We start from the raw sequence: 24,955 nt of genomic DNA, 5'->3' as shown, positions 1-24,955 counted from the left end.
AATGGAGAGAGTATCAGGTGAAAAGGCAGAAGGTGAACTGCTTGTAAATCTAGATGAGTGATGCTGGGGATTCTAGTAGTAAAAGCTTGTTGAGTGGCCGCAGAGTTGAGCTAATTATGTTCACTAGTGCAGTACTCATTCAGAACGTGCCTGATTGGAATGGACCGATTGTTCATCCTCTAGCATTGCCACTTGCAACTTTCTCAAGAATGACTCATCCAAACAACTTTACACTCCACACTGTGTTTCCTTGGGTCCTGAGCGATACACTTCCCATGACACAGTTGCGTCCCCTAGCAAATATTTGGGTGCGAAAGCTCACACAAACATTTTGTGGCATTAATTAAGTCAAAGCCTAGCTACTTATGGGAACTGGTCTCTTTTTCTTCATCTGTTTGAATGTACTTTAGTGAGCAACGTAGATCAAGCTGCACCATGCATGCCATTTGGAGTGTAACAGTTAATAGGGGTGCCCTCTCAATACCGTACAGTGTTTACATAACGCACTACTAATGATTATGTCTGGCAGATCTCAAGAACTTGCATTCAACACTGCACTTCCGTGTGTCCTTGGCAATACACCCACCAAGTGTGAGGTTGATTGGATGAACAGTTGTGTAGAAAAGGACAGCCATACAGACAGACAATCAGACAGAGACTTCTCGCATTTTAGTTAAGATGCTACATTTTCTCTTATCTCTGATTTTGACATGTGCATATACAGTGTTCTCACCTCAGATGAAGATCATAATCAGTCGTGAACTGGCACAACAAACAACCTAAAGACCAAGAGCTCTTAGATGCTTTAAACAAATCTCCTCTCCTTTCTCTCTGCAGCTGCCTATGTGCCTATAACAGCTGCCTGTTTCTCCAAAGCTGCCTGTAATGATAAATAAATCAGGGCTACATCTGATAATTGCAGAATTGTCTTTTAATGTTATTCCCTTCTATGTGAGGCTGTCTTTGCTGTCAAGCCTGGCAGTCTCATTTTGTTTGACTCAGAGATGAAATGTTCAAAGAGCGTCTTTGATTATATGCCGCTTCGATTTGAAATTAAATTTAGTTTAAAACGCGAGATTAAACATATGTCACTTGAAGCTAACAAACGGGTTGCCTTTGTTATTGTCCTTTGAGGATTCTTTGAGCTCCCGAATTATTAATTCATTTTTTAAAGTTAATGGCAAATGTCATTTTGGATGCTCTCAGAAGCATCAGATATTGTCATTTGTTATGCGCTGCTGTTGTGTATCAAAGCAAATGTTGAGGAAGAGAAATCCTATATAGTGTGTGTGATTACTCCTGCCAGCAACAATCACCTATCTGTGCTTTTTTATCCTTTTAACAGCTTAGAAACACAAACAGGTATTCATTTTGTCTCTCAGTGCCAATATTTCGCCCTGAGATCTCTCTGTGTGTTGTGGCTTTAAACCCACATGACCTCGTACCTCTTAAACTGTGATCGCATGTATGTCGGAGTGGGTGCAGGCGTTCTGCACCATGCAGGGTTATCACAGTGACACGCCTGTCACCTACGAGCACCAGGTTTGGGAGTATGGTGGGGTCTTCGCACCAGTCAGCCCGCTCTGCATCCTGTGCAAGCTGCAGACACACCATGCAAAACAGAAGCAGATAGCTGACAATTGGAGTTAAAGGCTTGTGAACTTAAGTCACAGTGGAGGAGTCAACACAGTGCAGCCAGACTTACCTAGAAACGTCGAAAGGCTGCTTTACTGTGGACACAACACAAGCTGACAGTGTACTCTTATTATTTTATTCCAAACAATTCAATTCAATGCTTAAACAGTAATTTTGTTGGATTTTGCAGCATCCTCAGTATCTCCTGTCTCCAACCTCCTGTGTAAATTCAGTTTGACGTGCTCAAACGCTGACATAATTTGAAAAAGGTTTTATCTGAATGAATGAAATTTAAGATGTCATTCCCTGTGTATTCATGGAGATTTCAGCCACGGTACAAACATTCCCACTTCGGGCTCAAAGCTCTCGATGAAAAATGTGTTGGTGTATTTCCGAACCCACTTCCTCGGAAAATACATTTGAAGAGATCTTCTACTGTGCAAAATATCTCAGAGCGATACTTCTGATAACATATCTTTTCCTCTATGGGTATGACTGCACCGAATCCACTTGAACTAATGTGAATGAATGGATACATGAAGAGTTGAGAGTGATGTGTTATATCCCTCATCAAAAGAGTAAAGTACTGCTACTTTTTTTTTTTTTTTTTTTTCGAAAAGCACTGTGTATTTCAGGCACATTTCCGTGGTACCAGGGATTTGTTCAGTGGGATGAAACATAAATCACTCTGCATCTCTGTGAAAGAAAAATTCTCAGCCCTTTCACAAAGATTGGATTTGATCTCTGTCAGTACCAACGTCAGTGTGTTTTGACTGTTAGTCTGTGACACAGCAAAGCAAAGAATTCATCTGCAAAACAACTGCATTCATCAATACACACTGATTAGTCATACAGTCACTCTGGTGACACCTGCTTTCCTGCTTTTCTGAATTAAGCATCACAGGATATAAAATAATGTATAGTAGACACCGTGTTTATCTTCTTTGAAACAGGTATTCTGCACTGCACACAAGAAGTGTCGTTATAATTCAGTGTTATTATTTATTAGCTACAGATGAATCTTATGTTATTGTTACAAAAATAGGGAATTATTGATTTTGATTAAAACTGTAACTTAAAACCAACAAAATTATCTATGTAAGCAATCATTGTACACATATGAAGAGTTTAGTCTAATGTAATACACAACTGTTTGATTATTTCAAATGATTTTTCATTTATTTGCCATTCTGTGATTGATTTTTATTGCGGTAATGATTTCAACCATATTGTCCAGCATTACATTAGAGTTTGGTTTGGTAATGGGATATTTATCATTAATGGTATTAATTGTGCCTTCAAAAAAAAATAAATAAATAAAAAAAGATTACTGAATTCCACTACTTCACCTAAAAATTAGGGGACTTAAATCAAAGCCCTAACAAGTGATTTGATCACTACAAGATGGGCATTGTTTAGAGAAAACGGCAATGCAGTACAAACAAATTAGACCTCAAACACATTCTTTGTTTTCATGGGATTACCAGCAAACACACACCTCCTATCATATTTCTCTGCTAGCTACCCAGACTAGCTGATAGTCAAGTATGTTGCTAGTTGCCCCAACTGTTATTTGATTAGTTAAATTTATGTAACAGCGCCCAAGTTTAAGATGAGATTGAAAGTATCAATGCATCAAAAGTAATTTTATCTTTTAGAGGAAGAGAAAAGAGAGGCATTTTGATATAAAAATATTAAAAATTAGATTTTTGTAGTATGTGCCAAGATATTTGCGAACAATTACACAGGAAAAGAGGATTATAACTTGGGATGGGCATTTTAAGCAATTTCCATGTTAGTGTACTCACATTAAATTATTGTAGAGTACAGTAAAGTACTAGCCTGGTTCCAGACCATAGACCCCGCCCACTCAACTGAGTAGGCTTTCATCTCTGGTCTGGCATACTGCAATGAATTTGCGATTTACCTCGTCCAAACGATGGACGGACCAATGAACGCCGGGGGTGGGGGCGGATCTAGCGATTAGCCAATCAGCGCCATGCTGATGTCAAGCTGCTGTACGCCGGTGGGTAACTGGTGAGGATACCAACAATGGCGACCACTACAGATCCTACAGACCACATTAACGATGCTATCGAGGTATTTCGCCACTACTCGCATTAATAGAGGACCAAATTAAGGAAGCTGCTAAACTCTCGCATTAATAGAGGACCAAATTAAGGAAGCTGCTAAACTGGATTTAACGGCGATGCAGCTGGGCATGCACAATGACGGAGACATTTTAAACGGGCAATGCTCGCTTGTTTTCGGCACCCCCGAAGCATGGCTACTAATGACGTCAGATTCTGGGTGAGTCGTTTATCTCTACTGATTGGTTAGGGAAAAATCAAATTCCCTCCCCCTTGTAAATCGCCTTCAATGGAGGCCATGTCAGACTGAAGGTTATGGGAGCTTCAGTCTGACACTCAGGCTAGTAAAGTACCTGAGAATAGGAATGTTAATTGACCAACAGCCGAAAACAAGTGCAATTTGATCAACCAGGCTTCAATTAGCATATTAACCCATAAATTTAAAGTTAACATTAGAAAAATCAGCACACTTTTTTTGCTGTCATTACATAGGTTACATGCAGTGCTGAAAGATCGTCTTCAAGCCGCTCTCCCGGTCAGTTCAACATCTGCCCAGTTAGCATGAGCTAACACAGCAGCAGCAACTAACATCCAACACAGAGCCATTAAATGGTCCCAACAAACTCATACCGCAACATCTCAACTCTGTCATTATGACCTGTGGTAAATTTCCCTCCAACTAACCAGTGCCTAGATATCCTTCTTCCCCCTCAGCAAAACTCCACTGGATGCCGTAAATGATGTAAACCGTGTCATTCAGCTGTGTTTTACTAGACTCACAAGTCAGACGCTTTGCTTAACTAAAGACTGATGACTTTCTCCATGATTTTGTGTTTAGATGGGCGGATACAATTTCAGAGTTTAAAAAAAACTCCCTACGTTGCAGAACCAATAGTAAATCTGCAGGGCGGTCCTTCGGTGGCTCGCTGAACTCTTGTGCTTGTAAACATAGTCCCACTAGAAACGTGTGTAGTGGTACAAAATGGCTCAGCCGCGCTCGCAGAAAACTCCGTCAAAGTTCAGTGGATGTTTGTCGCATTTGCGGCGACACATTCTCGCCAACTAAAAGAAACAAACATAATCTTTTACAAGGCCATGACTCATCCGTCCAGCCGGACTATAACGTTAGAGGGAATCGCCTTGTTGTTTACAAATACTAACGGGTAGAAAACCAGCAGAGCTTTTCGCTATATATATAGCCTATGTATCACATTTTTCACATCACTGTATCACCGTTTGGACTAATCCGATGTTTGTAAAGTCTATAAACACAATGATTGAACAAACATTACTATTTCTGTGTGCACGTTTAGCTGGGCTAACCGTTAGCTGTGGGAACTGCCCATTAGTTCGACAGCCCATTGGTTCGACATCCCATTGTTCTGACCATATTAAAGTCATTGTTCCGAAGTCCGTTCCGAAATCATCATGATGCCCTGTGGTTAAGGTCTGGTTAGGTTTAGGCACAAAAACCACTTGGTTAGGGTCAGGAAAAGATCATGGTGTGGGTTAAAATGAAAAAGAAAGTGACAAACACATAAGCCGTGAGCCTGCTCCGCCTCAAGCCGGTCGTGGCGCACCACACGCCCGCCGCGAGCCGTTCAGCACCACGGACAGTCGGACTAATGGGATGTCGAACCAATGGGCTGTCGAACCAATGACATGGACCCTTAGCTGTTAGCCCTGTTAGCCATTAGCAGTGTCTGTAATAGGTAATAATAGGCTGACCAAACGTCCTCTTTTGCCCGGACATGTCCACTTTTCACGTCCCGTCCGGGGGGTTTTTATAAACTGATGATAATGTCCGGTTTTCCGTGTGTTTGTGTGTGTGTGTTAGAATGCTGCACGGGCAGCATATTTCTGTCCGAACTCGAACCGAGCCCGACATTATTTAATGACCAAAGCACTGAGTTTGTGTCACACAGTTGTTACAGGCTATTTAACAGGCCGGGCGTGCGCCGTGGGTGCTCAGCTGCGGAGAGGGAGACCTCTGTGTTTGAGACGGGAGTGGGAGGCCGGAGGTCCGAAGCTTCTAGCGAGAGGAGAGGGAGAAATAAAACAAAATAAGATAAAATAGGAAAAAACTGTCTCCCTCTTTTATTTTATTTTCAGCGTTTAATCAAGGCGGAGGCGGGCGGCTGGAGGTCCGAGACTTCCAGAGAGGGGAGAGGTAGAAACAAACAGCCAATGTTTGTCTGTGTGTTATGTTCAGGTGTTGTCACGTAAATAACAGTGCCCAAGCAATAAACAGGACAGACAATAGGATTTTATTTATTTTTACATTACATTTTCACTGAAAGCTGACCAAATCCGATCGCCACACTCTAGTGTGTGTATGTGTCCCCTATTGGGGCCTATCTGAATTTCTGTCTTTGAGAGATAGCCTATTATTTTGTAATATAACTGAATTTTCTATATACATTTTAAATATATTAAAATTATAAGGCATCTTTAAGTAAACTGCGAGTATCATTTAAGTAGGCTATGTCGTGGCTGGCCGAGTGTCCTCTTTTTTGGAAATCAAAATATGGTCACCCTAGGTAATAAGTCATTAAACGGTCTGTGAAAAAAATCTCTTTTCCAGCGGATATCTTAGTTACAACATGATTGAGCTAGCAAAGCAGTTTTGTGTTGCTATGTGTGGTATTTATTCAGTTTTGGGAAATCACGATGTCTAGAAAGCATCAGTGGCTGCAGCTGACAGGGACAGCTAACAGCAGCAGCAAAGGTAACAGGACGTCATCTGTTAAAAGCTTCCCGTTGTCGGATACGACATGAAACTACTCCAGTTAGCTCAATCATGTTGTAACTAAGACATCCGCTGGAAAAAATATTTTCTTCACGGATGAGCACACGTTTGATAAAACGGAGTTAAATCTCTCGGCCTTCATTTTCAAGCTCTCTGTGTGTTTGTTTCCTTGCGGACGAGAAAAGGAGGAGCGCACATTTCCGAGAAGGCGTGTCCTTTTCAAAAATGCAAGAGGCATTGCTTTGTTGCCGGCCGTTTTCGCCGGTGTGTTAAACACACTTTAGAAAGGAGTGTCCCCAGACTATCAGAAGGCGGAGATCTCTGATTGTCTGGTGGCGAGACTAGTGTTTCACTGGCTCTCCCAGGCTGTTGTTGAATTATAGGTTGTACTTCCACATTTTTGCTTTGTCCGCCACCCATACTGTCATTACAGTCACAAACAGTATAGAAGCAGATCAAGGGCAGACTTGCCTCTCTCCCTATCTCTCAAACTTGGACTGAAATCTGATCAAACGGTAAAACCAGGCAGTGTCGATCGATATAAAATCAAGATTATGTTACTGCAATGTCTGATTCTTGTGTAAAGTGTCTTCAGAATATATTTTAGTGCACTGTTTGGCTGTAATAGCAAGAGTTTGTGAACAGGAAGTGGGCGCTATACTGTTTCCTAAACAGTGAAAATTGAGTCAGAAAAAACGATATCAAACAGTAAAACTAAGCAGCGCTGATCGAATATGAACCAAGATTCTGTCACTGTGTTGCCTAAAATATTTTCACAAACATGTCTTTCCTTACAGTTTAACTGTAATACGAGATTGTTTGTTGCCAGTCAGCCTTCATTGTGTTAAATGAACAAGTGTGCATGACGTCATCCACCAGCAGGAGTGTTTATTGGTCCAGTGTGGTGCAGTGCATTCTGGTAGTTGTAGGTTTTCTATCTTTTGAAAAACAGCGAACGCCGCAGTCCTTTTTCTCTGTTTTTACTGGTCATGTAGCACCAATGTCAAAAGTATTTGTGTCTCTCTGCTGCATCGACATCCCAGTTTTATGAAAAGACCATCTTTGCAGCAGTGAAATACTTATTTAATAACGGTTGGGTAGTGTTAGCCATGTGATGCTTACAGTTAGCCTTGTCACTGTGCGCCTGTGTGTGCGAGCAGACTCTCACCACTGTAGCCATAATCTAATGATAAACAGCGAGAAACAAACAGCGGGGCAAGGACGTGCTGAGTGAGACAATACACTCTATGTAGCTCTACAATGAAATAAGATTTTACTAATTTTAAACAGTAAAAAAAAAATAGGAAAAGTCATGTTCACATGATGGAGAATTGGCATCCATGATTCTATACTATGAACAAAGGCTAAGACTTCTTTCTGTCTAACATTATTGATTATGTTTTGTCATCTAATACACATTAAAAAAGTAAAACTTCCCATCTGTGATTATATAACCGATGAAACTGATTATGCATGTTATGTGTATCTGCCACAGTCTCTCTTGGTGGCCCAGCAATTGGCCAACGCAGTAGGCGGCGTGATGTCCGGGGCGGCACCAGGCATGAACCAGCCCATCCTCATCCCCTTCAACGCAGGCGGACACCTGGGCGGGCAACAGGGTCTCGTTCTCTCTCTGCCCACTGCCAACATCCAGAGCCTGGTGGCTGCTGCTGCTGCAGGGGGCATCATGACGCTCCCCCTCCAGAACCTGCAAGGTAAGAAAGAGGGCAGTGAAAACTAATTTCTATGACAAAACAGGGTCAACATGATTTCCCGGGAAGAGAGAAAATAATTCAGATACTCCAGGAGGCTGATGCATGTTCTGTCTAATGCTCATGTACAATAATGAAGGTTTTTCAGTATTATAAGATAAAAAGATTCATAAAACATGAGACACCAGGAACTATTAGTGATAAATGCAACAAATATCGATCCCAACAAGAGTTTGTTGTACGTCCTTTGTATGACAAAAAACAGTTTTTGTTTTTTCTTTAATAGAAATGCTTTACAGAGCTTTTGACCAGGTAAGAATCCTTCAGGGGTTTGTATCCCAAAAAGCCGCTATCCTCAACTTGCCCGGAGAAACAACCATATTAATTACAGGTCAACGTTTTGCAGTGCAGCGCAAAAGCACTTTATGCCTCTTTCCTGTGCATAAGAGTGCACTGTACTTCACTTTTTTATCTCTTTTCCACCTCATCTGTCCATCCACATGGCTGTACTTATCCTTGCCTTTTAAACTTTAATGCCCAAGTGTTCTCTTTTGATCATAGTTGTAAATGGTTTTCATTTTAATGTTTAAAACATTGTCTCTTTTATACCATTAGATTGAGGGATGGATGGGGAAACCATCAGTCATAAATCTTGGATGAGAGAGCTGCACTAATGTAAAAAGATGCCAGGCTACATGTAAAGCAGTGTGTTTTTAGGATGGAGATTACAATAATGCCAGTGCAGCACAAAGTGCAGGGAAGGCTCCCCTCATGTGGGGAAATGGATGGACAGATGCCCTGAGTGAGGAAATGTGGAGGTAGAAGCCTAATGGACACAAACATGCATAAATAACAGCAGCCATCACTGTGGGCAGAGCTTTTAATAAACCCGCATCTATCCAGCGAGCCCTTCAATGTATCCATCAGTGGTGGACGATAATGGGCCCAGCAGCCCCGTCTGACTCACACTTCAACAGATCTTCCTCCTGGTGTGTGAGGAACAACCCAGAGGCTTCAGTGATCTGATGAACTGATCGACAAACACATTGTCAGGGTGTCAGAACGCCAAAACAAACACCTCTCAGTCATCCTTATTGTCCACTGACAAACAAACCAATAGACAGTCAGGAATCCAGTGTCCTGATAAAATTCCCCATCCATGAGAGATAGCAAAAAAAAAACTGTTGTGGAGAAATGCCTCTGTGGCAGATCTTTTTTTAAGCGTGTGGACTGACAGACTGCCTGTTCGCACGTCCTCTTATCTGAAGGGGATGCATTGAAGGGACCTCCATGGAGAGAAAGTGACACAAGTCACGAGTGAAGCTAAATGTCTTGACTGTGTCCGGGCCCCTCTGGCCACGCGACGCTCCTCCACTCTCCCCTGTCTGAGTTCATCACAGCTCCGCTGAATGAGGCCTGCTGGCACAGCACCTCTGTCAGACAACTGCAGCTCTGGCCTCTGCCCCCGCGTCCCCCTCACATCCCCTCCCCACCCCTCCGGGTCTCCAGGCCTGATTAATCACACATATAATACAGCGGCGCACTGTCGCCGGGGAGCACTCAGCTCATTTCACGACCTCAGGAGCAAGTGTGCTTTACAGCACTCACGCTGCTAGCTAATTAGCGTCAGATCAGACACAAGACAACTGTGAGGCACAGTAATGAGACTCCAGGAGGAGCCCAGCCAATGGCTGTATTTAAATGTAATGAGGCGGCTAATGACCAACTAATAAGGCTGTTTGTCTTGGGAAATGGGCAGTGGGACCTACAGGATTGTATTCTTTACATGAGAGCCAGCATGCTTATAGTCTCATCGTCATAGTCTTTTAAAGAATGCAATATTTAATAAGTTATATAAGATCAAAATTTTTTCTTCAGTCCAGATTGTATTGCATCTTGTACATTTTCATATTCTGTTTTAATGAGGGGATTTAAATTGAAAGATAAAATTAGAACAAACAGTAACAACAGCATCTTTGATCACACGTTTTGATCATACTAATCAAAGCTGGCTCTGTGAGAGTGAATGTTGACAGAGGGGAACTGGCTGAACTGCTGTGAGCCTTAGGAGGGCAGCTCTCTCCGACTGTGATGAATAACTATCACTGTAATGGGGTTGTGCTATAAATTTGGAGCGGTTGCTTAAATAAAACTGAGCAGCATCTTGTGGCAGACTCAGTAAACACAGGCACCAGTGTAACTGGTTATTTGTCAGAATGATTTATGCCTGCAAACATGCAGTAAAAACAAATTCCCAATGAAACTAAACAAGGGAGAAAGTTATCTTTTGTGACAGAGTGCACAAAATTCTAGCTGACTTCACAGAGGCAAAAACTAGGTTGGGTCATGCTAGAGGTCTGTAAATATGACGGCTCATATGAATAAAAAAAAATCATATGTGATTTTCACAATTTCAAATGTAAGTGTGCAAGACTGATGCAGACAAAACATCTGCAGAATTGTTTGTTGTTAGATATGATGCTAACTTTCTGATGCATTTTTAATAGGTTTTCATTTCACATGATTTTATAACAAGCAAAGCATGATTACCATACTTGTAAAACTAGTTGTATCAAAGCACTGTACATGTAATGCCCAATGGGAGGAAGCAGAACAAAGTCTCATCTGTCTACTCCTCTTCTCTAAGACTCACTCAAAGGTAATGCAAGAAGCTAGTTTACTGGAGCTCTTTCATATTAATAAGCACATCCCATCTTATTTGCTCTCAGCAGAAAGCCAGGCAGCGCATCACATCAGAGAGCTGAGTTCTAATGGTGAGGTGAGAGCATTGTTCCTCTGTACTCGTCCGCAGGAAACACAAAACAGCACTCAGGCTTCCTGATAAAGGTCGGCATCCCACTCACCTGCAGTAATGAGACCCGTTGTCAGTGCCAATCAAAGGCATGTCTGCCGTTTTGATGAAAACGCTCAGCGGTGTCGTTCGCAGGTTGCGGGTGTTGGTGCGATACAAATTAGGGAAATCACTCTGCTCATTACACCACCAAAGGGTGGGCTCCTAGGGGAAGAGCCAAATGTTTCCACACTAGTAAGACATGTCAGACTGCATCTCTTCTGCCTCAGCTGACTGCTGCTCCTTTAAGAGGTTAGATCACCGGGCCGGGCCACTGACTTAACCTCTGTCTGCTGTGGGAATGCCTCTGTGTCCCTTTACCCATTACATTATCGGAGCTAGAGAATCAAGCATCCTTTTTGGGCTTGTTACAGCCACACTAGTTGATCATTGCAGGCTGCTTTTTCTCCTGTGTGTATTTGTTGAATCATTTTGGGATAAGAAAAGAAATAAGCCATTGTTCGTGTGCACATTCAGCCGGTAGAGGAGTGCATTAAGAGGACCCAGTGCAAGCGGTCCACATTTCCTCACATCAACATCTGCCATCTTAACACAATAGAGGCCAAACCCATCCCTTCTCCCTTATCGCTGTTTAATTTGAAGTGTTCTCAAGCAGTATGTATTCCACGTCGTCCTTTAATGATTTAACTTTGCTGTGGTTGTAAGATGACTCGCAGGGGAGAGAGCTGCATTAAATAAATAACAGTGATAAAATGTAGACCTCATACATTTCAAAGCTAATGCAACTAGCGGTGCAATAGGAGCAGCTGCACACAGTCCTGGAGCGGTAATTTGATTGATTTGTTGTGACAGCAGCCAAATAATTGAGAGTGAGAGGTGCTGCTGGAGATGAAGCGCAGGCAGAGGCAGGTTCGCCAGGCAGTCCCAGCAGATATGGCACCCGGGTTCTCATCTCTGCCATTGATATCTGCCAGTGGTTTATTGTTTGTCTTCAATAAGCAGCTTGGAAACGTGTGGGGTTACTGCCTTTGTGACAGTTTGGCGACGGAAAAAGAAGAAAAAAAATCACCAATCAAAACATACAGAGGAGCGATGAGAGGGTTGGAATCAAACACACAAATTTACACTCAAGCTGAAGCGCAGATTTACTGTACCTGCACATATGAACACACAGACACTCCCATGAGACTCATGATTTATACTCTGATGTCTTTTTTGAAGCTGAGATGTAAGTAAATTTTACCCCCTGGTGTTTCACTTGTTGCAGACATGCTAATGATTTGTTCCGAATTCAAGTTACATATATTCATAATTGCACAAAAATAACAGTACAAATGATGCACAGCGTGTTTGAATACGCAGTGATATTTTTAAAAGTATGTATCCCTGGATATTTTTATGTTTTCTGTCGGGTAAAACGCAGCCGTGCTGTTTGTCTTAACCTTCTGGCTCTTGACTCGTGTTTTGTTTCTGTGGATGGTGGCGGTGTCACTCCGGCTCAGCCATGCCACAGGACAGCACGCTGCCAGAGCCTGAAATAGAAAGAAAGAAAAGAAAAAGAAGGGTGGGGGGGTGAGTCTTTATGGCGGTGTGGAGGAGGACAATAATATTGTTAATCAGATGTGGCTGTGTCTGCTCCTCCACAGCAAACCCTGACATCTGCCCTCACTGGTAAACACTGAGGAAGGCTTTTTGCAAACCTCCTGCCATAAATACACAATCTAAAACACAGTCTCTCTACATTACACAGTGTGTCTGTCTGCACTGTGTATGCACAGAGTGTAATGCATTTATTTAAATGCATTTTGTAGTAGAAGTGTTGTAGGAGAGGATGGGTTTTCGAATCAGAACGCCAACATGACAAATTTTCAAATTAGCTTCCAATTAAATGAATAATTGGGAACATGCGGAATTATTCCATTTTAATCCAGCTGTTTTCTATTCCCTTAGCTCCTGAGCTATAACAGATAACCTTCTCCCTGGTGTAATTAAGTTTTTAAATGTGAAACATGCGTGCTGTTGTCACCGTTCAACCAAATTAACAGTTTACCATAGAAAAATATTACAAGTTATGTGGATATTTCTTTAATCTCAATTACCTTTCTAAAATCCTCTTCATGATGATATCCTTAATATTAGGTATTTAAGATTGCTGCATATATTGAATAGATGTCCCAAACAATTATGCCCAATCAATAGTGTTCATCTTTTCATCATATTAATAATCAGTCTTTTGTTCCTGTTGAGCAGACCAGTCGATCACACGTGTGAAGCTTCAGTAACTGGGGGGGGAGAACTGGATCTAATACAAATTACAATACGTATTAGTGTATTGTTTTTATGATATTTCAACACTTGTAAAATGCTTCCAGTAAATGCCTTGACCACTTGGCCCCGGAGTTGTTTTGTAGAAATTACATCTCACTATTTTCCCCCTCTTTTCCGGCCAGACTGTTTCCGAAAGATTTGCTAAAGGTCTGCCATATTGCTGAGGCGCAATTCAGAGGCTTTCAGCAACAATCTGTAGTCAAGCATTTTAAATGAAAATTGATTTGTGATTTACATGGTCAGTGAGGGGAAAATGAACTTATGAAATGTTGTAAATGAAATATTAGACAAGGTGCAGTGGGAGAGAGCAGACAGAGATGGTAATCTTGTGGAACTGGAATTCCCGCCTGGCAGAACTGGGTGACATTTTACATTTATCTGTGTTCTGCATGAGTTGTAATGTTAATGGTAATTTTATGGGACTGAACCGGAATGAAAATGGTGTTATCACCGATTGCTTCAAATGTGGAATTGTGTAAAGTAGCACAGCTGCATCCTTTATTTCCCATTCCCCAGTAATGTGAGTTATTGCATGATCTGTTCTTTAAGGTTGAATGTGAGTATTCAGCGTGTTTTTATCAGTGTTTCTACTCGGAGCGCCTTAAATCACACACCTCTGCCACAGGATGAAATACACACACTGCTGTATTTTCATATTAGTATAAATGCCAAATTTGTTTGAGAAGGTTTCTCACATTTATTCAGTAGGGTCTTTGCATTTGTTAATGCTTTCCTGTGAATTTGTGTATCACAGGTGCTTTAAAGAAAGATTTAAAAGGAAGTTAATGGCTGTTTCCTCACATTGAGTTGTTGGTATTCAATTTTTATGTCTAGAGGAATGTACTGGTATAAATAATGCACTTACACTACAATAAAAATATAGTGACTCAGAAAACCTGCTTAAGACTATTATGTACAGCATAATTTTGATACATCCGAACTTTCAATAGAACATTATAATGTAACACATTATCAATATGGATCTATCATGGACTTAACAATACAAGCAAATCAATGTAGCATTACGCTCTAATCAATACTACTTACACTCAGCCCAGATGTTCTAATTTTGATCGATACCTTGTGCAGTGAATGTTTCCTATTCCCACTCTGGCCGTGCACAGTATGTATAGATTTTCATAGACCTCGCTCCTGCGTGTTTGAAAGAGGAAAGAACCAAAGAAGTGAGAAGAATAAACGAAGTGATCGTGCAGCAGCAGCACAGAGGCTGTGGGAGTCTGGGAGCCAGTCTGGATCACACAGAGGTCATTTTTAAACACGGCTCTCCAGTTCCCCGTCTGTGAAACCAAAGAGTCCATGGTGACATTTGTCAGCAGATGGTATGGAACCAAACCCCTCACCAGTGGGGATGTCTTAGCCGCTGCTAAAAGCTATCTGTGGTTACTAATTGCTGACCAGGGCCTAATTACCTTAATTAATGGCTGAGGTATCTGGGGGCCAGATTTGTGGGGGCTTTTATCAGTATCAGTGCAGCTTAAGAGGTCCCGTAGGAGGCCTGAGGAGTGTGTTAACTCCCGTGGGTGCTATTTCTGGACTAACTGCAGACACATCACAGATGGATCCTGTGGCATCAGTACAGGACGGCATGTTTGGGGAGAGAGATATCTGTTACTTACAGATCATAAGTAAACCTCACTAAGTACATCTCGGGCCAGAGAGGAAAAAGGCTTTTCTTGCCTTTATTTCTGAACATATTTTTCTCTCTCTTACACTCGTGCCCCGTTTCCTGAATTACACTGCCGTAATTCACAATGACAAAGTAGACTTAGCACCTTTTTGCACAGACCGTGGGGGGTTTTGTTCAGTGAGCTCTCACTGTGAAATTAGCCCTGGTACTTTCATTTTCCAGCTGCAGTGAAATGGTTAAAAGACACAGATCAGCCAGTATGAAAATAGAACTGATTCAACAAAATCTGCTGCTTCCCCTTGCTTGCTCCTCACCCATCCAGAAAAAAACCCTCCTCCCCTATTCTCCTATCCCCCCACACACACACCCTTTTTTTTCCCTACTATCCCATCCTCACCCCCTCCCCCAACCCCGTCAGGCACCTTGTCCGCATCTGAAGAAGGCTTGTAAGTTTCAGGTGCATACATTTCTTTTGATGATATATTGTCCCGGTGCGGAATTTCATTTACTGCCGCTGCCCTTTGCTGAACCTGTTGCTAGTCAGTGAGCACGATAAGCGTATAAGTAGCATGCTACTTCATTCATCATACATCGTTCTGGGCTCTCAAATATCTCATATGCGATTCAGGAAGAAACTACTAAACCGGCACAAAGGATCCCACCAGGATCAGCTGAGGTTCCATTAAACGCTGTGTACAAAATAGAGCACAGTTGGTACTTGTTATCAAATACACATTTTCAGTGTTGCATCTACAGAACATTAGCCTTCATTTCATGGTGTACACATTGTTTATGTAGCAGGGGGAAAATGTATCTCAAGTGCAGTGCTCGTGTTGTACATAATTCCATTCACATTGCATTTTGAATGCATGCATTTTGAAATCTGTTTTTTCCCTCAATCATAGTGGCTGCCCTGTGTTGTATTAAACAGCATTAATAATCACAAGAGGCTCAGTGTCACTCAGAAGTCTCCACATCACTAAGGCAGACAGTGTTGTGCTGCTGGGCATGTTGTGCTGTGTGAAAGTGCTTACACGCTCCCTCAGACAACCAAAGGGAATAATTAAAGACAGAAGATGGAGGCAGAAGAATGGAAAGCAAATCCCATTGTTTGGGGTTATTTCATCCCACTGAATTTCTTTTTCTCACTTTCTTTCGCTCTCTTCTCACATTCCTCCCCAAATGCACTGTGGGTATGTGGCACACTATCAAAAGCATATGTAAGCGAAGCAGCACAGAACAAAATCCCTATGATGTCCTCCTCATACCCACATTGTCTTTTGATTATTCTACAATCATTTTATGTCTGTGTAAGTTGGAAAGGAAGGGAAGGCGTAATAACCCCATAATATACAATACTGTAGCTGCTCAGAAACCACAATGCAAGATGTGTTTTAGACAATTTGAAAACAAGCTTGCTCATTGTTCATTTGTTCTCTCTGTCTAATGGCGTAATTTCTTCAAGCCCTCAATATCCAAGTTGTTACCAAAATAATCCACAATGAAATTCAAATTTAAGGTGAACTAGACTATTAGAGCAACTCTACTCCACTCCATTTCTAGAGCAGTAAATGTAGCCCCTCAATCTCTCTCAGCTTTTACTGTCAGTCAGAGAGCACTCAGTCATCTCCGTGCATCAGGCCCGCAATATTGATTTTTCCACCCACTGAAACAGCCGCATGAACATAAATTTTGCATGAGGCTTTTACTCGCGGCCTCCGCTTTGGTCTGACGACACATGATGGGACCATGAACACGCTGTAATAACCCAGTCGGTCCTGCCAGGCAGACAGGCTCTTTTTTTCCAAAGAAGGGAAGGGCGGGGGGGTCCCGCACCTTCTGGGCTCTGAAGGACAAAAGTGAGGGACCCCTTGCTGGGCACCACAGTATTGCATGCTGCCCACATAGTATTTGAAATGAGAGTGAAACTCCTCGTTGTCCAAAAACAGGGGGAGATCTAGTTTGTGTGTTCATTAATTTGATTTAAGCAATTGTTTTGAGGCGTCATATTTAGCCGTATAGTTTATATTTAACACTTTCCCTTTGGGAGATTTTTTGAACATTCATAAAACACTGAAACTTATTGAAAATGCATAAAAACTAAGATTCATCACCCTACATAATGAGGTTTCTAATTATAAATCGTTCCTAGAATGAAAATTTACCAAACGGCATCATGTGATTGAATGTTTTGTCTTAATGGGAGGAGATTTTTAATTTAAGACCTAAATAGAAAACAGTACAGCAGCCTTGTTCCATGGAGAGCCAAGAGTCTGACTTTTTTTTTAATATCAGACAGTGAACAAACTAATTTTACTGTTTAACTAGCAGAGAGAGTTCAACTCATTTGTAAAATTAAAGGGATAGTTCAATTTTTTTTTTAGGTGGGGTTGTATGAGGTACTTAATCACAGTCAGTGTATTATCTACAGTAGATGTCAGTAGGCACACCCCCAGTTTGGAGATGCAGGCAGGAGTACCGCCATGGAAGCTAAGCTGCTGCTGTGGGTGGGGACAGCAGCAAAATATATTTAACAGTATAAAAACCAATATGAGTTTAAGTGTACGCTATATTTAGAATATATTTACCTCTTTACCTTGCCATCAGACAGCCTTTCTCAACAGGGAACTGAGGCCATTCAAATCTACCAGACTCTATTGACAAAAACAGTAATTTTACCTCGCAGAACATGGGAGTTCTTGGTCTACTGTTGCCTTAACCAGTTTGTTTGTGTTATTGTGTGACTTTAGCTTTTGAAAGGGTTAGTTCGAATTCAATAAATCCACACAATAAAACAAACTAACCGATCAAGGCAGTGGTAGAGCAACTCCACGTGTTCTGTGAGGTAAAATGCAAATGCTTTTGTCAAATGAGTCAGGGGGCTTTAAAGAGAGCATTGGTCCTATGTTGGAAATCACTGTCTCACAGCAAGGTAAAGGTGAAAATAAAAAAAAAAATTTTTTTGTAAGTGACTATCATAAGTTTGCTGCTGCCCCCGTCCACAGAAGTACATTGCTTAGCTTCTGTGGCAGTACTTCTGCCTGCTTCTCCAAACTGGGAGTGTGCCAACTGACATCTACTGTAGGTAATACACTGATTATAGATAAGTACCTCATAGAATCCAACTTTTAAAAAAATCTGAACTATGTCTTTAATTTATATAGTCTTTATTTGGAAAGAACATGTTTACTTCCAGCCTCATTAGCTCAAAGTTTGATAGCACAGGTCAGTATTAAAGGGGAGAAAAAGCTACAATCTTCTTTATATATTTTATCCCAGGAAGGAAATCATTAAATTAAACCAGACATTACTTTGCTTGGGACCCCCTGGAACTCTCTCAAGGTCCCCCAGAGGTCCCTAGACCACACTTTGGAAATCAATAACCCTGCGTAAGCAACACACAAAAGGGCAACATTATTGAGCACACAGGGATTTTCTTGTATGTGTAACATCTCCATGGAGAGGATTTGATTCTTTGAAATGCTTCCCCCAGAGTGAGAATTCTACAACACAGCTTGATATTGCCTTGCATCACAAAGTGAAAGCATTATCTCTGGATCCCTACAAGCGATGTGGTTTACTCTCTAAAATCCTGTGGCTCTGCGACTCCACTCAAATCTTAACTGCCTATATTTTTTTTTTTTGTAGTCGCTGACTTCCCCCTGCAGCAGGACTGAAACAGTGATATTGCCTGCTGTGGCTCTGAGTAATGTTTTTATTCAGTAGTTCACTAGTTCCTTTAACGTTTCATTTTCTCCATGTTTATTCTAGCCGTCGCCAAGGCAGGAATTTATTTTCCATTCCTTTAACATGATAACAAAGTGCATGGACTTGCTGGTAAAAGGAATTTAACACAAATTTCTGTTACAGGTTGTGTAAAGAAACAATTTTGTTCCGTACTTGTTTTTAATTTCTACTTTGTACATATTTTAACAGTCAAGGAACTAATGCACTCTGGCTCTCTCTACCAGTGTCTTCCTCTCCCCTCTCACACACACACACACACCTCACCTCATGACGTCTTCTATTGAGGTCAAGGAAGGGTGTTTAGGAAATTGACTCTGCAACTGCAGCCTAGATGTTTTGAAAAGCCACTAAACATGGTTGGAACTGTGTCATATGAGAATACGTTATTTGTGAGAGGTATGATTGGTGGTGTTGATATACTGATCCATATATCCTGCCTGATCAGTACTGCACACGTGTAACTCAACAGAGATGAGAAGAAAGTGAGATGACTTGCTCATTAGCTACCTCCAGACACTATGTAGTTTCCATTTTTTGAATCATGATACTTCTACTTTAAATACTTTAAGTACATTATGCTAATAATACTTTTGAGTCACTTTTGAGTCTAGTTACTTGAAAAAGTTTATAGGCTCAACAATTATTGTGAAAAACGAAAACATAATTGATGGATTGATTATTAAAGGTGACCTAGTATGTTCAATTTCAGGTTTTATACATGTATTGTGGGTATCTACAGTAACATGTTTACATGTTTTAATGTTCAAAAAACACTTAATTTCCTCATACTGTCTGTGCTGGAACACCTGTATTCACCCTCAGCCTGACAAAGACCATTTTGCTTTGATTGGTCAGAGTTTCCGGGGTCTTCCGTATGTTGGTGTCTCTGCATCATTATTGCAGCCAGGGGAATGATTGTGATAGAGTATAGTGAGAATTTCTACCGTAAAAAAAACACCAGTTAAAGCTTTGAAACACAACCGGACATGTTCCAGCAGGAATATGATCTGAATCAGGGAGAAATGAACAACATCATCAACCAAGTTTACATATTTCCTTGATGTGTTAGCATATAGCTACATTTAGCAACAGTGTATGTAATATAAATACTTGCAGTAGCGTGCCTGGAGCAAATGACCATGTAAAGAAGTCTGTCACGAGCTGATGTCAGCTTGTCTCAAAAGTAGAAAAAAGGTGGTTCAGAGTATTCAGAACAGTCTGAAGTCTGAGGTTTTTGCTCACAGGGAATACTTTTAAATACACTTACTTACTTTGGCCACATTAAATGTGAACATTCAACATTGTAACATGATACATATATATGACCAAAAAGGAAAAGCATAATAGGTCCCCTGTAATCAGTTATCAAAGTGACACAAAGTGACCAGCAGTGATAAAAGTTAACAGTGAGCTAAAGAAATGAGTGCAGAAACAGTAATGTTATCCACTTCATCAGTGTGTGAGTGCTCCGATCTAATCCGCAGAGTAAAAATGACCTTCCTTTGACCACCTTTGTAATTACCAGATCTCATAGAGGCTAAATCTCCTTACCTCCAGTGGAGTAATTATCAGTGTGACTCTCTGAAAAGGCAATTGAGACAGTGGTTTATGGACTCCCATAGTGGAACGTGAGGCAGAGCAGTAATGGGGAGCTTGTTTGTCCCCTCTCACCTCTCATGTTAGAGAATGACAGCTGTGTTTAGACTAGAGAAGTCCCTAAAAAATACAGGGTGGGTCACATTGGACAGTTTCATTAACTCCTGACAGGCTTCTCTGCAGCTTCTGATTAGCTCTAAATTTACAGCACGCCTAAATGATGCCAAAGATTTTCAGATGCTACAACAGCAGTTAGCGATGATTTTCTGTTCCCAGTTTAATTATGTATCAGTGCTGAGTAGAGGAGCCAATGCACATATTCCAATAGACTTTCAGAAAAGCATGCAGTGCACACATACTGATCTTACATAAAAACTACGGTAGATTTTATTCATACTTGTGAACTCAATACAGTCTCCTCAAGGTTTGTACGCTATGTTTTCCTTTTTGATGCCCAGAAAACCTGAATTCCTTCGTCGTCCGCCTTCTTCTGACTGTACATTATTCTGTGTGCAGCACACACAGTTTGATCAAGTGAAAGATAGTCAGAGTCCTTTTGTGTAGATGTGATGACTGTAGTCACTCTTCATGTTGGCCTTGGCTGGGCCTTTTCTGAGAGATATAATATGATGGACACTTATTTGTATAGGCTATCTAGAAAGCCAAAATGCATCAATAGATATTTCTTTCAACAGTTTTCAGTGTCAGTTGGTTTGACATAAAACAGTTATGCAGTATTTCGCTTTAGTGCAGCTGCAAAAAATGTGGCCGAAACACAAATTTTCATACATGCACATCACACATATTGCGCATTTGTGGTAGTTTTTCAGCATTAATGCCCTGCATGTTCCAGTTCAGCTCTGTCTTCTGCGCTTCTCTTCTCTGTCTTCATCACTTATGATTTCTTAGAAGTGTGTGGTGGTGTACACTATTTATCTGCAGAGACTCTTCCCTCTGCCTGACGTTTATGATTGTGTACCCCCAAGTGGTCAGGTGAGGTCGGGGCTTTATAAAAAAGGTACCGACCAGGGGCCAGATCGTGAGCAGGCATCGAAGAGATACAGTCCCGAAAAAACACAAATATAGTGAGTCAAAATGCTATACAAGAGTGTATTTCCTGTCTAGCCTCTGTTTTTTTTTATCACTTTTAACATGCTGCCTAATGAAATTATTTGAACAGCACATGGTCATTGTAGGGTTTGCGGTTTTGGGTCAGGCTTCAGATCTTTTGTCTGCAGGTGGGTTTGGGTTCAGAACTAATTGGTCATATGTGCAGGAGGCAGGAACATTTCTTGAAAATGAGACCCATGCAGGACTCCTGTACACAGTTTAGCTCCTGCCGTGATTCTGCCTCTACACAAACATGCACACACCCAAACGATATATAAGATAACTGGTAGGGAATAGTTGTAAACGTAGGTGTTGAGAGGAAAACAAGGAGTCGAGCCTGAATCAGCCCCAGAGAGAAAAGTGCTGTAATAGGGGGGTTGACAGGGACTACTGAGATAGCGCTGGTAATGAGAGAGCGGTCTGCTTCCCCCCACCTTCACTCTTCAACCGCACAGGAAACAAAAATAGCATTTTGTCTGACGAATGAGCCGTCTTTGACCTAGCCTTTCGACCTCTGACAATCAGTCTCGCTTCGTCCTCCAGTACTTCAGAAGCCGGGGCTGGGACAGTCAGAGATAACAGTTGATTTCTGCTGTGGCACTAAAGCAGAAAAGAAAGAGAGATGGCAGACAGTTTCTCAAAGCACTGAGGTTGGAGGCCGTAGACTCCTCAGTGCTTGTGTTTCATGGTCCCAAATGATCGTTGTTAAATGGTTAAATGGAGCACAAAATGCCACAGTGCAGCTTGTATCTGATCATTTAGCTGCATGACTTTCCTCTATGATCATTCCTCATTATAAACATTAACATAGGCGAGTTGTGACAACAGTGAAAGTGGGACCCCTTGCTCTTACACCCCCCTCGAGCGTGATGATCAAGTGGGAGCGCCGCTTGCATCGCAGGCGGAGAACGAGTGAATATGAAACACAACAAAGAGACAGTGGGAGATATAATGAGCACTATAGGATCCTGGCACCCTTTTGCCCTCTCTCCATCATAAGTGAAGCTCCCACTCTCGTCCTCGGCCCCGTGTCTGCTGGAGGAAGGAGCACAAACAATTAGCTGAGACAAGCCGTTTGGATTATGTGCTCAACCAAAGCAATCAGACAGCTGTGGTTAAAAGAATGAGCTTCAAAATGCCAGTTGCCCAGTTAGAGGGGAAGGGAGGGTCAGTGGTCTTGACAGTCTTAACAAGATGACAGAATTTATAAAGCACTGCTGTTAAAGAATATAGTACCTGCGGTGTAGCCCTTATAATAAGGCCACATGGGGCTTCTTCCATATTCCCTCTGTATTTGTTTTCTTTTGCCTCATATTTTTTGTTGTACCTCTTGTTCCTCGGCGTAATGGTTGGCGCTGCAGGAAATTCTCCAGTCGTCTTTGATCTTCGCCTGGTTTCGATAATTTTTTGACAGAAATCTCATTTTACCCCCCTTTTGTTTTCTCCGTCTTTGTTCCCTTTTATTCCATCTTTAAATAGGGCTCAACATTTTTGTCGTTGTGAAGTTGCAAAGGAAAAGAGCCGGTCCTGTCAGGGGCTCGGCGCTCGCTAGACAACTTGCCCCAAACATTTCAAGTGAGAATTGGACTCTTGCCGTTTGCACAGGTGATATATAATTCATGATGGGGGTGTGAGAGAGGTGTCAATGTGTCAGGAGGTAGAAGAAATGTAAAAGTGTGCTGTTTACTGGCCAAGAAACGCTGGCTTTCTTTTGCTGTGCTGCTGCCGAGCGCGGAAAGAGGAGGATGATCTGATCTTCATCAAATGTTCATATGTGCCTGTCCTGCAGTCGTAGTGGCCACACTAATCAAAGACTTGTCTGCCCTGATGTTTTATTCATCTTTTATGAGGCAACTATACTTAAATTATTTAAGTGCATTGATTCTGTATGTATACAAGCTTGTCTACGCCTGCGTTCACGATTGCTCACCTGCATTATCAATAGATGTTCACAAACACTCTTTTGTTATTCAGTCCTTTGTGTTTCAAGTCATTTTAGTTTATTGTGGAAGTGCTTTTTCATAATTCTGTAGATCTTAGTCAGAGGTCTTTTCAATGTACATATATTTATTACATGCAATGTATCATATTAAACTACATCTGTAATGAGGGAATTTATGGTAGTTTATTTTGTGCAATTTAATCTGTTCTAATTTTAAACTGGACATTTGGTTTATTTTATTTACCAGTTTGACAATTCTTATCAAACTGGCTATTAGATAATGCATAAATAATATATTTTCAGTAAGGACGTTTGATTAATTTATAGAGGTGTTCCGATACCAGTTTTTCCTTCCCAATACCAATTCTGACACTTGCATATTGGCCGATACTGAGAACCATTCCGATATATAAATATATATATATATATATATATATATATACATATGTAAAAATAATAATAAACAAAAAGCTGTATAACCCTAACCCTGTGTGGTTGTGAAATGATTATAAGCATTGTGATATGACATGGCTCAAATGAAACGCTAAAGTGGTGGGACCTCCCAGTATATTGCCAAATTGCTGACATTTTATCAACAGCTAACTAAAACAGTAGTTGCTAGTGGCTGCACAGTGCAACTCTTTGTGTAGAACTGTTAATAAAAACAAACGCTGTTTTATCTGTGTGTGAAACTACTTTAAAGTTTATAAATTACGTAGTATCGGATCAATGCGTAGACTTGCTTGCTGGGTGCTCCAGCATTTTAGGCAGTATCAGAGGCATTTCCGATACTGGTATCGATATCAGAACAATTGTATTAATTTAGTTACCTTCAGACAGTACATATAGAGTATGCTTTACTGTTTATCTATCTTACTTCTTAGTCATTTACTTTTTTGACTCAATACAATGTACTAAAATGTTCTCAGGCCCACAGGCAGCATTTTGCAATCAATCTGCAGTTTATTTACTTTTATTTTGTTTTATTTTATTTATTTCACAGTAGTTAGTAGTTTCTCACTGAAATGTTCAGGCAAAGGGTGCTTGCTGTAGCTCTGGTTGAGGGTGAGAGGCTGTTTGCAAATATTTTGTTGGGCACAGGGAAACAGAGATCTGTGTGGCGTATGAGACCCTAAAAAAGAGGCTGGGCCATGGAGGGTACCACCAGTTGGTCCAGGAGCTTCACCTCCATGATGACCCTTTCCAAGCATATTTTAGGACGACTCATGAGGAGTTTGACAACACTGCTGTCTATCACAGAAATTGATACTGACCACAGGGAGTCCATTGGTCCTCCCAAGCAACTGAGCACCACCAATTTCTCCTCTTTCAGTTACCAACTGTAAACTTGTTGTCGTGACCACCACAGAAGGCTCGTCTCTCAGATCATCTGATTGAACAATGGGGAGAAAAAGCAGAGATGACGTGGGTGCACTTTTCTGCTTTGAGTTAAAAAAAATTCACCTTCAGAAGTTCAGAGCACTCCGGCAAAAAGGCCAGGTGCCAAGCGCAAAAATACAAGGCGAGTAGCAGCACAAAAAGCAAGCAAAAAGCTTAATTCTCATTAAGAAGAATTACAAAAAGCC

At 41.3% G+C, this 24,955-nt stretch overlaps 1 protein-coding gene and 1 long non-coding RNA gene across 5 annotated transcripts in view; one reads left to right on the top strand and one right to left on the bottom strand.

Annotated features, from left to right (window-relative positions):
• pou6f2 (POU class 6 homeobox 2) overlaps positions 1 to 24,955 on the top strand; it is a 104,457-nt gene that overhangs the window by 38,566 nt on the left and 40,936 nt on the right. For all 3 annotated transcript variants that reach the window (XM_050057271.1, XM_050057273.1, XM_050057272.1), the window contains one exon: positions 7,970 to 8,189. In XM_050057271.1, the coding sequence (XP_049913228.1) occupies positions 7,970 to 8,189 (220 nt within the window). The remainder of the gene's footprint in view (positions 1 to 7,969; positions 8,190 to 24,955) is intronic.
• On the bottom strand, positions 8,048 to 14,576 carry LOC126398078 (uncharacterized). 2 transcript variants are annotated; one of them, XR_007570734.1, is made up of 3 exons: positions 14,374 to 14,576; positions 12,441 to 12,530; positions 8,048 to 8,182 (listed from the first exon to the last, which is right to left on the bottom strand). It is a non-coding gene; the product is annotated as an uncharacterized LOC126398078 (long non-coding RNA). The 2 variants fall into 2 exon arrangements; XR_007570735.1 differs by having other exon boundaries at positions 14,407 to 14,576.

Source organism: Epinephelus moara, chromosome 11, assembly GCF_006386435.1.
Source record: "Epinephelus moara isolate mb chromosome 11, YSFRI_EMoa_1.0, whole genome shotgun sequence".
Classification (NCBI taxonomy): domain Eukaryota; kingdom Metazoa; phylum Chordata; class Actinopteri; order Perciformes; family Serranidae; genus Epinephelus; species Epinephelus moara.
The sequence above is the reverse complement of the archived record's forward strand: the minus strand, read 5'-3'. Positions and strand labels throughout refer to the sequence as shown.